Source organism: Leopardus geoffroyi, chromosome C3 (genome assembly GCF_018350155.1).
Source record: "Leopardus geoffroyi isolate Oge1 chromosome C3, O.geoffroyi_Oge1_pat1.0, whole genome shotgun sequence".
Taxonomy (NCBI): domain Eukaryota; kingdom Metazoa; phylum Chordata; class Mammalia; order Carnivora; family Felidae; genus Leopardus; species Leopardus geoffroyi.
The window spans coordinates 55586468-55601016 of NC_059338.1; the positions used below are offsets into that span (position 1 = coordinate 55586468).

The window sequence follows — 14549 nt, forward strand, 5'->3', positions numbered from 1 at the left end:
GTTTGCTTCTCTTTCCCAGTGCAGCCCCACTACAGCGTCATCATGTTTGACGTAGACAGTAAGGACCCAACACTGGGGATGAGTTGTCTGCTGCCGGCTTTTGTGGACCAGCCTTTCCTGCAGAAGGTCAAAAGCATCTTGACTCCTGAAGGTAGGAAGACAAAGGTTGGGGAGGAAGGAGGGGTGGGTCCTTTAAATTTGTTTTTCTTTTCAAATGAAAAATGCTCATGTCAGAAGTGTGTAGCTTGATGAATTTTCCTAAATTGAATACACCCACTCTTGGGCACCAAACACGGAACATTTCCAGAAGTCCAGAAAGTCCTCTTTCGTCCTTCCAGTAACTCATCCTCCTCTCAGGGATAACAACTATCCTAACTTAAGCCAGGACAGCTTAGTTTTGCCCATTTTTGGTTTTTGTATAAATGGAATCTTACAGAATATATTCCTTGATTTCTTTCATTAACATGATGTTTGTGAGAATCACCCATAGTGTCGTGTTTAAGTTGTACCTTATATTGCTGTGCAGTGTCATTGTGTGGCCGTACCACATTCATTTCTCCATTCTGCTGTTGGTATTTGGATTGTTTCCTTTTGGGGGCTTTTATAAGTAGTCCCTGCCCTGGTGTGAATCCCAAATTCCTCTACCTCTGCCCCCAGGAGGAACCTGCACGTTTGGGAAGGTTTATGTTTGCCAGGAGCATGAGGCACGTGCCTCCCCGCCCCTCAGAGCCTGCACTGGCGACCTGGCCTGTCCAGACACTGGGCCTGGTCCAGGTCCACGTCCCTTCTGCCTTGGCTGTGGATGGCTGGGGCGCAGTGTGCACCCAGGTTGCTTGCGGAAGGCAGTTTGGGCCCTCCAGGCCTGGGGAGTTTAGGGTGGTCTCAGACCACCTGCCAAGCCTGCAGCCCCGAGAGAGCCCACCAGCCACCACAAATCTTTCTCAGGGAGCTGCTCTCAACAGGCAGCAGTCAGTCTCCCATTGGACTGGCCGCCAGTGGGGGCCGCTTGGGGCTTACCAGTAATCAGGTCTCCAGGGGTCTCTTGTTGAACACTGCCCCAGGCGGCGGCCCTGAAGTCTAGACGTCCTCTAGCTTTCCCTTTAGGCGAGTGTGCACACTGGAGTAGGCTGCACCTGGGATTTATCCACATACCTGTGGCCGGGACAGCCTGCTCCCCTGCCGCCTCTCCAGACAGTTGCCCTCCTCCTGACTTCTGGCTGCCCATGCACAGCCACCTGCTGAGCCTCGTGAGCGCAGGGATCCCAGCCCAAAAAGGCCTTCTGAGACAGCAGCTGGAAATGGAGGGCAGACAGCCCAATTTGGGCTTAGCTGCCTGACAGCATTGCTGGCTTCTCCACCACCCAGTGGTGCTACGTGTGTCCCACTGTTCACAATAGCTAAGAGGTGAAGCAGCCCAAATACCCACTGATGGGCAAATGCATAAAGAAAATGTGCTATTTACATACAGTAGAATACTAATCATCCTTTAAAGTGAATGAAATCTTGACAGATACTACAACATGGATAATGTTTGAGGATGTTGTGCTAAGTGAAATAAGCCAGTCACAAAAAGACAAGTACTATAGGGTTCCACTTGAGTGGGGTGTCTGAAGTAGTCAGATTCTTAGAAACAGAAAGTAGAACTGTCATTGCCAAGGTTTTGAGAGAGAGGGAAGTGGGGAGTTGTTCAGTGGCCATAGAGTTTTAGTTTTACATAGAGTTTTAGAGCTCTGTTGTAATGTGGCTATTGCTAACACTACTGAACTGTACACTTTAAAATGGTTAAGAGGGGGGCCCTGGGTGGCTCAGTCAACCAGTTAAGTGTCCAACTCTTGATTTCAGCTCAGGTCATGATTTCAGGGTTCATGGGATAGAACTCCACGTTGGGCTCTACACTGACTGCGCGGAGCCTGCTTAAGATTCACTCTTTCCCTCTCTCTCTGCCCATCCCCCCGCCCCAAATATAAATAAACATAAAAAAGTGGTTAAGAGGGACAGCACCTGGCTGGCTTATTCAGGAGAGCATGCGACTCTTGATCTCAGGGTCATGAGCTTGAGCCCCATGTTGGGCATAGAGCTTACTTAAAAAAACTTTTTTTAAAAATCAGGAAATTAAATACACATATGCATACACACACGTACTAAACTTTCCTGCCTAAGAGCCTTTGTTCTTGCTGCTTTTTGCATGACTGATTCCTTCTCATATTTCTGGTTTCAGCCTAAATGTTACCACCCCCCCTACCCCACCCCGGAAAAATCCCCCCTGACAGCCCTATCTTTTGAAATAGCCACTTGTTTGTTCTTTTCAAAACATTTATCACAACATATAATTTATTTCTGCCTTTCTTTCCTTCTATACTATAAAGTCTGAAGACAGCAGCTGTGCTTATATTTAAGGCACACAATTTAATTTAGTAAGAGATATACAATAAACGTCCAGTATACTTTTTGTGAGTGAACAAATGAGTCTGTATAAGCTGGGAATAATAACATGGGATTGCCGTGAGAACCAGATGCAGTAACGTATTGGCAGAGGGCCTGGCACATATCTCTAGTTTCTAGGGACAGAATTTTTATTGTCCCAGATGACCTTTGAAGTCTGATCTAACTCCAGGCTTCTCAGGGATGGTACAGGACCCTGGGCAAGGCAAGTATGTGCATGTTAGTAAGCAGAACCCCTGTATTCTAGTCAGTAAGAGCAACCTTACCAAAAAGTAGGATTTTTCATGCCTGGGACAAACAGGTATAGAAGTAGTTGTTTGTTTTTTGCTCAGAACTCACAATATCCTTAGGGCCATCCACGCCTTATGGGAGAGGGTGGGATACTTAAAACAGGAGTTCTGAATCTGGGGACCCTTGAGGACTCATGAATAGAATTCAGAGGGTCTGTGGACTTCGATGGGGAAAAATTATATCTTTATTTCCCCTAACCTCTAACAAATTTAGCATTTCCTTCAACTATAGACGGAGACCTCTCTCCACAAAAGTAAACCCTGTCAGTAGTACTAGCTGTACCTGTGATTTTATTACCAATTGGAACCACTAAGATTTTTTATCACATAACAACCATAGATATCTTGAAATATACTCATATGTGGAATTAAGGTACAAAACAGATGAACAAAAGAGAAGGCAAGCAAAAATGATATAAAAACAGAGAAGGAAACAAACCACAAGAGACTCTTAAATACAGAGAACAACCTGAAGGTTGTTGTCAGAGTGTTGGGTGGGGGGTTGCACACTTGTTAGGATGAGCACTGAGTGTTATATGTAAGTGACGAATCACTAAATTCTGTTCCTGAAATCATTACTACGCTATATGTTAACTAACTTGGATTTAAATTAAAAAATAATAAATTATTTATTTTTTTTTTTTTAATTTTTTTTTTCAACGTTTATTTATTTTTGGGACAGAGAGAGACAGAGCATGAATGGGGGAGGGGCAGAGAGAGAGGGAGACACAGAATCGGAAACAGGCTCCAGGCTCTGAGCCATCAGCCCAGAGCCTGATGCAGGGCTCGAACTCACGGACCGCGAGATCGTGACCTGGCTGAAGTCAGACGCTTAACCGACTGCGCCACCCAGGCGCCCCTGTACACACATTTTAAAAAACCAAACTTCTATTTTTTTTTTTAATTAAAAAAAGTTTTTAATGTTTACTTTTGAGAGAGAGAGGGAATGCGAGTTGGGGAGAGGCAGAGGGAGAGGGGGACAGAGAATCTGAAACTGGCTCTGTGCTGACCACAGAGATGGAGAGCTCAAATTCAAGAACCATGAGATCAAGACCTGAGCCGAAGTCAGATGCTTAACTGACTCAGCCACCCAGGCACTCCAAAAGACCAAACTTTTAAAATAGAAGTTCATACACTTGTCTTCAAGAATATACTGTTGAGGCGCCTGGCTGGCTCTGTTGGAAGAGCTCTCGGGGTCCTGAGTTCAAGCCCCACTTCGGGTGTAGAGATTACTTAAATAAATAAAACTTAAAAAAAAAAAAAGAGTATACTGTGTTGCAGTAAATAGGTTCCAGAACATAAAGATGCATTCTTTTTCAAGAATAATTTCTCAAGAATTCTCCAAATAATTCTAAGCACAAGTATGTTTTCAAGTATACTATCATGACATTTTAGAAAGTAATTGGAAAACTTATTGCTCTATCTATGAAGGATGGGGACAGGGGTTCAGTGATTACCAAAGAATTTCCTTAAAACATTCCATAAGGATGGTTATCATTGAGTTTGATCCCAGACAGATATCCTATAGTTAATCCCATATGCCATGTTCCAGTCCTGGGACTGCTTAACATTAAAGTATACATTCCAAGCAGATGTGATGAATTCAGAGTCACAGAAAAGATACTGTGAATTTTTCTGTTAATTCTTTTTTTTTTTTTTTTCAAGTGGGGAGAGTTGGATGCTCAATAAACTCAAACAACAAGCATAAGTAGAGCCAGAAGGAAAACTACTGCTTTATTATTTTTTTTAATGTTTATTTGAGAGAGAGACAGAGACCGAGCATGAGCGGGGGAGGGGCAGAGAGAGGGGGAGACACAGTCTGAATCAGGCTCCAGACTCTGAGCTGTCAGCACAGAGCCGGATGCGGGGCTCGAACTCACAAACCTTGAGATTATGACCTGAGCCAAAGTCAGACGCCCAACTGACTGAGCCACCCAGGCACCCCAAAACTGATTTATTATTAATGATGAAAAATAGACATGCAATCTACCACAACATAGGGGAAAATTGGATAGGATATGGCAAGCTATGGATGATTCAGAAAGTTGTTTTCTAGTTAATGCTAATTAAAATTAAAGTATTTTGTTTGTTTACACTTTATAAGTAAGATACAAAGATAAAGTGTCTCCAAGAAATGCATTTTGAAATGCCAATGAAGTTCAAGTGTAACTTGACTTGAATGAATAATGAGCTGAAATGACTGTGGAATCCCAAAATCAATATTTATTTAAAGGCAGTGATATTGACTAAGGTTTAAAGTAATCACGTTGCCTCTGTTCATTTCTTGATTTTATTTTTATGAGTCACAAACTTACATTGCTCATATTCTTTTTTCCCCTCCTGTTACCTTGAAATGCCAAAAGAAAATCAGTGCCAATAGGCCAGACTCTTTCTTGCTAGTCAAGCTATAATAACAATGAAACAGTTCAGAGAAAAGCAAATCTGTAAAAATGGAAAAACTCTACATTGTTTATAAGGTGACAAGAATGTATAAATATTGTTTTACTAAGAGCTTGTGATATTCTTAGAAGATAATAAGGAGGCAGAGATTACTCCTTGTTTGCTGCCCGGGAAATGAAACTGGTATTGAAAGTTAGTGACCGTGAAGTCATGCAGCAGGCTAAGTGCTTGTAGGATCCCCATGCCCTGGGAATGCTAAAACTTTTCTCTAACTATCACTTCTCTTATTTTCTTCTTTCTTGCGTCTTTTTGCTCCTTCAAAAGCAAACTTTAAAAAGCATAACCCACTCAATAAATTCATTGTGTGCTTGTACTGTGCAAGATATGATGGAGGATAAAAAGGAATCTAAGTCCACATCCTTGATTTAAAGGAGCAGTCAAAATGACCATTCTAGCCTGGATCTTCTCAGCTGCTGAGCCATCCTTTTGTTCATGTGTTAAGTTCCAAAACTTCTCCATTTTCTTTACACTCCCAACTGTAACACTGCTTCCTTGACCCTTCACATTGACTCTTGAGTTTTACTGAACATTTCTAGGTGATCTCGTGAGTTTCCCTTACTTCTTCTCTTTTCCATTTCAAAATTTCTCTGTATCTTTATCAGTCACTTCCTTTCTTCTTGCCTCCAAGAAAGGATTCTCTCTCCATCCTGCCCAGAACGTACCTCTGGTACTCTTCTAACCCTGATCCTCCCACCTCTGCAAGGGACATCACCCATCCTTATTTCTGTTTTGATTTTGCGTTATAGTCTCACTCTCTTTGTGGCTCCTTACTCCCCATTCCTATGTATAACTTGGTCATTTCTGATAGTACCTTGATTGTTCTGCTGCTTGAACTGCAATTTAGTGTGCCATTTCCCTTTACAATTAAATTTCTTGGAAGTGGAATCTATAATCTGCAATTCCACTAAAAAATAACTCTTACAAGATGCATTCCACATCCACAATGTTACTGAAATACTTCTTGAAAATCAATAATGTTCTGTGAGTCAGCAAATCTAATGGCTTTTTCTAGCCTTCATTCCCACTTTCCTCCACCCCCCACCAATTTCTCTGAAGTCTTTTTATTTTTTTTATTTTAGAGAGAGAGATAGAGAATGTGCGTGAGCTGGGGAGAGGGGCCGGGGGAGAGAGACAATCTTGAGCAGCTCTGCACTGAGCCCCAGCACAGGGCTCAATCCCACCACCCTGGGATCATGACCTGAGCCAAAATCAAGAGTTGCACGCTCAACTGACTGAGCCACCCAAGCACCCCTGAAGTTTTTATTATTTTTTTAACGGGGTTTTTAAGGTTTTCTTTATTATTAATCTCTACACCTAATGTGGGGCTCAAACTCACCACCCTGAGATCTAGAGTCCATGCTCTTCCAACAGCCATCCAGGCACCCATGAAATTTGATGCTAATAACCCTTCCTTTTTCTTTTACACTGCCCTGTCTTGTCATGTCTGCTGCTCCAACCGCTTCTCATGGACTGCTCTCCCTATCTCTAATGCCTACCTTCTCCTAAGTGCCCTTTCCCTTAAATACATTCTTCCTTGGATTCTTCTTCATAGAGATAATAGTTGAAGCCGAGGATTCCCATGCTCTGGGAATTATAAACAATTTAAGCAGTGCAATTTATAATAAAGACACTGGGGCACTCCAACCAACAGATTCATTTTCAGATACAAGGTCTTGGCCCTATTTCAAAGATTAGTGAGTAAATGTATGATGATACCTTTGAGTCAAAATAAAAAGATTAAAGTATTTCTGCTTTTTTAAATCCTTACCACTTTAACTGACTTTTTTAAATGTTTGTTTATTTTTGAGAGAGCAAGTGAGTGGTGGAGCAGCAGAGAGAGAGGATCCCAAGCAGGCTCTGCCTGTGGGCCTCAAACCCACAAATCATGAGATCATGACCTGAACCGAAGTTGGATACTTAGCCGACTGAGCCACCCAGGTGCCTCCTGACTTTTTAAATTAACCAATGAACATCTGGTCTCAATTTCAGTGGGAAAGAGAATCTCTCCTGTAGTATACAAATGGTACAAAATACCATACAATGAGAAAAGGTTTCCTTTCTGTGTTAGTCTGTTGCGGTTGTTATAACAAAATACCACAGACCAGATGGCTTAAACAACAGAAATTTTCTAGAGGCTAAACGTCCAAAATCACGGTGCCATCAGGATTGGTTTCTGGTGAGACCTCTCTTCCTGACCTTTTCATCTGGCTTGCAAGCCACTTTCTCAATGTGGCCTCACATGGCCTCATCTCCATGCCCACACACACATGGACACCAGCCCTATCAGATTAGGGCGTCACCCTTATGACCAACGTCATTTAAACCTTATTATCTACCTAAGGCCCAGTTTCTACATACAGTCACATTGTGGGTTAGGGCTTCAGCGTATGAATTGGGAGGGGTTCGGGAGGACACAATTCACGCCAAATTCCATGCCAGGTTCTCAGCCCTTCTGGGTTTTTTTGTATGTGATGCTCAAATGGAAGCAGAGTCCATGTACTGTTCTGCACCTTTTCTCACTTTACGGTAACATACAGAGAGGCACCTGCACGGCTCAGTTGGTTAAGCGTCTAACTCTTGATTTTGGCTCAGGTCATGATCTCACAATAATGCCGAGCCTGCTTTGGATCCTCTCTCTCCCTTTCTCTCTGCTCCTCCCCCACTCATGCTCATGTGTTCTCTCTCCCTGTCTCTCTAAATAAATAAATAAATAAATAAATAAATAAATAAATAAAATATTTTAAAAACCACATAGAGATATTCTAAGTGAGTGCATGTATATCTACTTCAGTTTAATCACTATATACTGTTACCTTAAATGGATATTCCAAACTTATTTCCTATTGCTGGACAGTTAAAGCTTCTTTTTTTCCCATGCTTGTTGCAAAAATCCTTTGAAGAATATTCTTAGAAAATGCCTTTATAGGGGCACCTGGGTGGCGCAGTTGGTTAAGCGTCCGACTTCAGCCAGGTCACGATCTCGCGGTCTGTGAGTTCGAGCCCCGCGTCGGGCTCTGGGCTGATGGCTCAGAGCCTGGAGCCTGTTTCCGATTCTGTGTCTCCCTCTCTCTCTGCCCCTCCCCTGTTCATGCTCTGTCTCTCTCTGTCCCAAAAATAAATAAACGTTGAAAAAAAAAATAAATAAGAAAATGCCTTTATACAACTTGGGGAAGTATATCAGTGGGATAAATTTTAGAAATAGAATTGTTAGGTCAAAAGGAACTTAATATAATTTTTGACGTGTTTTACCACCCTGAACTTAAAAAAATTTGTACCAATTTATACTTCCACCAAGTGTTGAAGAAAGCTTGTTCTTCCCACCTCCCACACCACAATACCGCGTGTACACATCTCCATCACTGTGTTGTCAAACTTTTTAATCTTTGCCATTGAGCTAGCAAAAGGATCAAATTTTCAAATTAGACTCAGAAATCAGAGATCTTACCATTTTAAACTCTACTAATTTCAAAGATACCACTGACCAAGAGGCACAAAATAGGGAGAGGTTCAGGACTCAGTGCTGTTTCCCAGGTCCTTTCTTCCTGTGTTGGGTGCATCTCTGCCCAAGATCATAGATGTGGTTTCTAAATAAGGTATGTAGTCACCTCACTTATGCAGAAGCAACCAACTCAGTTTTGGAACATCTCCATTACATGCTGAGTTACATAAATTACATGATATTTTCCAGTCATGCACCTCAATCCACAGATTTCGGGGGTGTTTACCATAAACAGTCCCAGCCCAGGAATATCTTACTGAAGGAATTCCATAGATATCAACTCTCCTTACTAGCAAATACTATTAATTTGTTTGTCAGGAGGTCTGTTATTCCATATTTCTAAGAATTACATGCTTGCTTGCTTTTCTAGGGGTATTCCTCTATAAGGGGAGAGAATGTATTGCAGATCTGCTGCTAAATTCCTTCCTTCCCGGTCAGTGATAGATGAAAAATGGTATTTGATTTACATTTTGGCTGATGTTGAACAGTTGTTCACATGCTTAGAATTGTTTTGTACTTTTTTTTTACTGCCTTATGGGAACAGAGACAACAACAACAAAATATTGAAACCTGCAAAGTAGATGAATCAGTGACAATTACTTTAGCAGACTTAAGAAACAAGAATCCTAAGCAGGCCACGAAGCAACCTGATTTACACGGCTAACCCCTGCATAAATAAAGCTTGGGAATTAGAAGTGCTAGGTAACTCTGAGCATGATGTGAGCTAAAAACAGGAGGAATAATAGAAAGTTTAAGAATCCATCAGATGCTCAGGGGCACCTGGGTGGCTCAGTCAGTTAGGCCTTCCACTCTTGAATTGGGCTCTGGTCTTGATCTGAGGGTCATGAGTTCAGGCTGCTTTGTGCTCCGCTGGGTGGGAAGCCTACTTCAAGAAAATAAATATATCAGATGAAAGAGAAATTATAAGAAAATTGGAAGATGAACATCTGAATAATTAATTGAAGCTCAAGAAAGAGAAAATAGGGTAAAAATAACCAAATAATTCAAGTTGGTGAGCCTGGAACCCTGTTCTGACCTTACATCCAGTGCTGTTTATATCCTTTCAGGCTTACTGGTATATCTGATTCATAGTAACTGTAAAGTGACATTTTCTACCTTTTCCAAAATATAGGGGAGAGTCAAAGGGACTTTGTTCAGGTGATTAAGGGGTGGGACTGGCATTACCCCTCCCCTCAGCAATCTTACCAAAATGGTTGGCAGAACTAAAGAATTATGGTTAAAACAAAAAGAATTAGTTATACAAGTTACGCAGTGAGGTGCTCCTACAGCTCAATCACACTCTTAAGTTGTGTAAGTAAGAAAGGCTGATGCTGTACGTGCCTCAGACTCTAACTGGCTAAGGCACCAAAGGAGGGAGACACCCCATAACAAGCAGATTTACAGACGTAAAATCACCTGTGGAAGAAGGAAATAACTTTTGGGTCATCTGTGGGGTCTAGGGTAGTGTCACCATTATGCCTAAGCAGAGAAACTGTAAGAAGCTTTCCTTCTAGGTGGGTGGTGTCTGTCCAAGTCAGCCTGGGTCTGAGTAGTAAACTCACAGCGAGTCTAACGCCAGGTTTTCAGAAACTTCAGCTGACAACCCACGGCTGTTTCTCAGCATCCCAGGATGATTGAATCAGAATCTCAAAGTAGTGTTTGGGCATTGTAGTTTTTAAAGCTTTCCAGGTGATTGAACTTTAGATAATCAGAGTCATCCCAGCCAGGGCATCTTCCAGTTAGGTACGTTTTAACTGAAAAATGCCTGCAACGCTGTATCAACAAGGGACCCACACGTATTAAGTGAAAAAGATGCGTAATGCACAAATGATCGGGGTGGGGGGAATGAGTAAAACAGTCCAGCAGCGGCGTGTGTGGGAGGAATGGCTAAGTGAAACAAGGGACCGTAAAAGCATTATCTAGAATGGTTTTGGATTACTATGCCCACCTAATTCAGGCTTGGAAGTTTAAATATGATACTGAGGGGGTGAAGGGGGAGAGTGAAAAGAACAGTGGACAGGCCATACAAGGGTGATTTCCTAACTGAAACCTGAAGGCTCCGGTGTCTGGACCTAGTTATTTTAGGTTAAAAAGAATACAGGGGAAAGAGCACTGAGTCCTCGTCCCAAATCTACCCAAACTAGCTTGCAGCCGCCAGTAAATCTAGACCAGAGATTCCTAACGTCTAAAATGAGGTGGGATTCGCAACCCTCAATAGCTCCCTGCTTGTCTAACTGCATCGATAAACAAGGGGTCACTTAGAGCTTCCGGAAAGGCCCAGACAATCCGAAGTAGTTCCGGGGCTGCGAAGCATCCTCCTTGTTTTCTACTCGGTTTCTTTAGCAAAGGGTGATGGGCTGCTCCTAAAGCATCACCTAAAAGCCTCTTCCATCTCAGTCCCGGGCGTATACAGCGCGCGCGCCCTGAGGGACTTCTCCCAGCTTCCTCCGCCTCCCCTGGAGGCGCTCCACTCACTCGATTCCTTCGACCATCTCCGCCGCCTGGGCCCGCCCCCTCGCCCGGCGCCAGGCCGCGGAGCGCCGATCGGCTCGATGAGCGGGGGCGCAGCTGCGGCGGAGCGGCCGACGCCGAGTCCGCGCCCACTGTCCCCCCTCCCCGTTTTTTTTCTGCGCTTCCCACTCCTTCCCCCGCCCTCCCAGCGCTGTCGGCCACGGAGAGCTGCCCGGAGCTCCCCGGGAGACTCAGGTACTGGCGCCGGCCCTCTCGACGGGAGGGGCTGATGTGAGGAGGAAGGAAACGGAGACGACGCCCCTGTTCCGCCGCGTCCCAACGTCCGCGTTGGGCGGCGAGACCCGCCTGGGGCGGTCGGGGAGGGACCCCCGACTGGGGAAAGGCTGGATTCGGGCCAGGTGTCGTGGAGGAGGACGACCTGGACGGGGGTGTGCGGGAGGGGGGGCGGGGAGAGGGGGAGAAGAATGGCAATTGAAGGGTGCTCTGGGAGATGGGACCGTGGAGGGCGTGGGGAGGGTTTGAGAAGAGTGGGAGGCACCCTGGAACGTGAGTGGGTATCATGGGGTAGAAAGGACCAGAGTTAGGAGCAGATGTCGGAGGACGAGGCCTGGTGCGACAATTGGGGTGGAGGGGGGGCGGGGAACCGAGCTACTTGCTGGAGGGGATGGATTTGTTTCATTATTTAAAGTCAAGGGAGAAAGAGCGCCAACGCTGCTGTGTTTTATAACGTCCAGGTGACGTGAATCATTAGTTTGATAGTTTTTGTGAGTAACATCTCCAAGCTGTGTCCAAGTCACATATTTCCGTGAAACTGCACCAGTCAAGACTGTTGATGGAGATAAGGAAGAGGAGTCAGAAGGGAATGGAGGCGGGGAAAAGGGAAACCTCTGCCCAGATTCAAGCTTTGTGTGAAATGAAATACATAGGGGTTTTTGTTCTGTGCCTAAAACAAAAAAGAGGCCAACGTTTACTAAACAAGTTAGAAGTGTATTACATGTAAAGACATTGAATAGAAAACTACTGCCTCTTAAAAAATATATATACACGAAATTGTAAACGTATGGTCATGACATAAGCATATGGTGATGTGACATTTTTAGAGTGAATTGTGTATTGCTGTTCCACTCTCAGTATGAAATGCATGATGAAAGCTCTCTTATTTACGTATTTACCCAGACACAAATCCCTGAATTCATGTGTAATGTTTGCAGGGGAAAGTGTAGGTAGAAATATATGCCTGATTTCTGAGCATTCTTTATTTCTACTAGTTATTTGACACAAATCAGTTGCATAGTTAATCTTGCCTGATGCTTTGCTGATGGCTTTTCTGTTGTCAGACACTTTTCTTGTCTCCGTGAGGCTGGTCCTTGGATTATAGGACCTGATTATGGTGTTTGCTCATCATTAAACTTGTAGCTTTACTGTATATTTCATAAAGATGTAAGTCTGCCTGTTTGGGGAATATTAAAGAAGCACCTTTGTTGGGTTTAAAATATAAATAACATACAGGTATAATTAAAAGCTCAGAAAACTTCCTGTTTTTTCCTGGAGTCTGTAATATTTCTGTGTGAATGAATTATTCTGAAATCAAAGTATGAGGAATAAAATGGGCCAGATGTACATGACAGAAATATTGTGGGATGAACTCTAGAACTGTTACTTAGGTAGCAAGAATTTGATTTTTGTTACAAGTGATTAGGTTTCTGATTTAGAAGCATTTCTTATCAAAGAAAAGTGTATCAATTTGTTTTGATAGGACACTACCTTAAAATATTACTTTTATTTGGTTTATGAAACGACTCTGGGCTTGTATATGTTAACTAGCAAACTGATGCCTAATTAAAGATCTTAGAGGTGATTTCTTATGGAAGGGGAAAGAGGGCTGCTGGGTTGTTTATAGGGAAGTGGTCTTTCTAGAACAACTGTGTAACTTGATAGGCAGCTAATTGAATAAATATTAAAAGTGATCATGCATAGCCATTGGTTAATTTGGGTCTATGTGTCTGCTGTTTCAGTCGGTGGAGGGAATATTAGTTACTTTTCCTAAATTAAATTCTCTTTTAGCTTCTTAGTGCCTACTTTAAAGGAGTATCATGTAGACTAAAAGAAAATACATGTAAGTCACTGAGCACAGTGCATACCACATAGTAAAAGATTCAGTACTTTAGCTAGTAGCTATTCTCATTTTTTATCCATCTTCTAATCCAAGAAACTGAAAACTCGTGTTTGCATGTCAGCTTTTTCTCCAGAAATTTTGAATAAGCTGCATACTCAAGCATTTTCTTGGAAAACCACAATGCATATTAGCATATGAAAAGCTGTGAAACTTTCTGTAGGAAAAAAAGAAATAAAACCAAAACCAAAGAAAACCAACAACAATAACCAAAAAAACCCTTCAAAACAGCATCCTGGCTCTGTTTAACACAGTATTTAATAAACATCCCTTTTCTTAGAGCCTAGTGCTGTGCTTTAGAATAGGGTGTTATAATTTACAGAATGTTTTTGCATGAATTATCTGATTGACCGTGCCAACTCCATGCAGAAGCCTAGAAATCACTATTTCACACTTGAAACGGAATCATGGTTTAATCAACTAACTAAAAATCAGAGAACTAGGAGTGTTCTGTCTTCTAATTCCAGGTTAAACTCTTAAAGCATTTAATGCCTCATTTTCTCCAAATTTCCCCCACTCCTAGGCAATCTGCTCTTTAGTTTTATAAAAACTTTCACTAGGGGCACCTGGGTAGTTCAGAAGTCGTTTTAGCTTCCGAGTCTTAATTTCGGCTCAGGTCATGATCTCTCGGTGCCTGAGATCAGGCCCCGAATTGGGCTCTGCACTGACAGCAAGGAGCTTGGGGTTCCCTCTCTCTCTGTCCCTTCCCTGCTTGCGCATGTGCTCCATCTCTCTCAAAATAAATATTGAAAAAAAAAAATCACTGATTTCCCCCACATGTTCTCTTTCACAAGTTACAAGTTACATCCATTTTCTTACAGTTTTTAACTTTTTTATGTATCAAGGCCTGGCATGGAGGACAGCATCACCCGGAATGAAGCAAGTGGGAAGGCAGTGGTTGAAGTCAGAGAAGTCAAGGAGGCTCCACCATACAAGGCTTTGAACACTATTTAAGTACTTTAGCTTTCACCCTCAAGTCTCAAATATAATGACATGCATTTTCCCTTAAGGTGGCGAATACTTGTTCTGCTGGGAAACAGAGAAGTACCTCTTGAGTAAAAAATATGCCTCCCAAGTTCAAGCGCCACCTAAATGACGATGATGTCACTGGTTCTGTGAAAAGTGAAAGGGTAAGTTCAGAATCTTCAGTTTTTAAACAGATTAAAAATATGCTTTCATTCCTTTTGTAAATTGTTTTAGAAAAATCTAAATT

General features: G+C 42.7%; 1 protein-coding gene across 3 annotated transcripts in view; it reads left to right on the forward strand.

The window, feature by feature from the left end:
- Positions 1 to 14549, forward strand: part of VAMP4 (vesicle associated membrane protein 4) — a 44543-nt gene that overhangs the window by 6816 nt on the left and 23178 nt on the right. For 2 of the 3 annotated variants that reach the window (XM_045452934.1, XM_045452933.1), the window contains exons 3-4: positions 20 to 151; positions 14347 to 14466. In XM_045452934.1, coding sequence (XP_045308890.1) covers positions 14401 to 14466 — 66 coding nt within the window. In that variant the 5' untranslated portion in view covers positions 20 to 151; positions 14347 to 14400. Of the gene's footprint in view, positions 1 to 19; positions 152 to 11037; positions 11398 to 14346; positions 14467 to 14549 lie in introns of those variants that run through there. The other variant, XM_045452931.1, reaches the window with a different exon arrangement.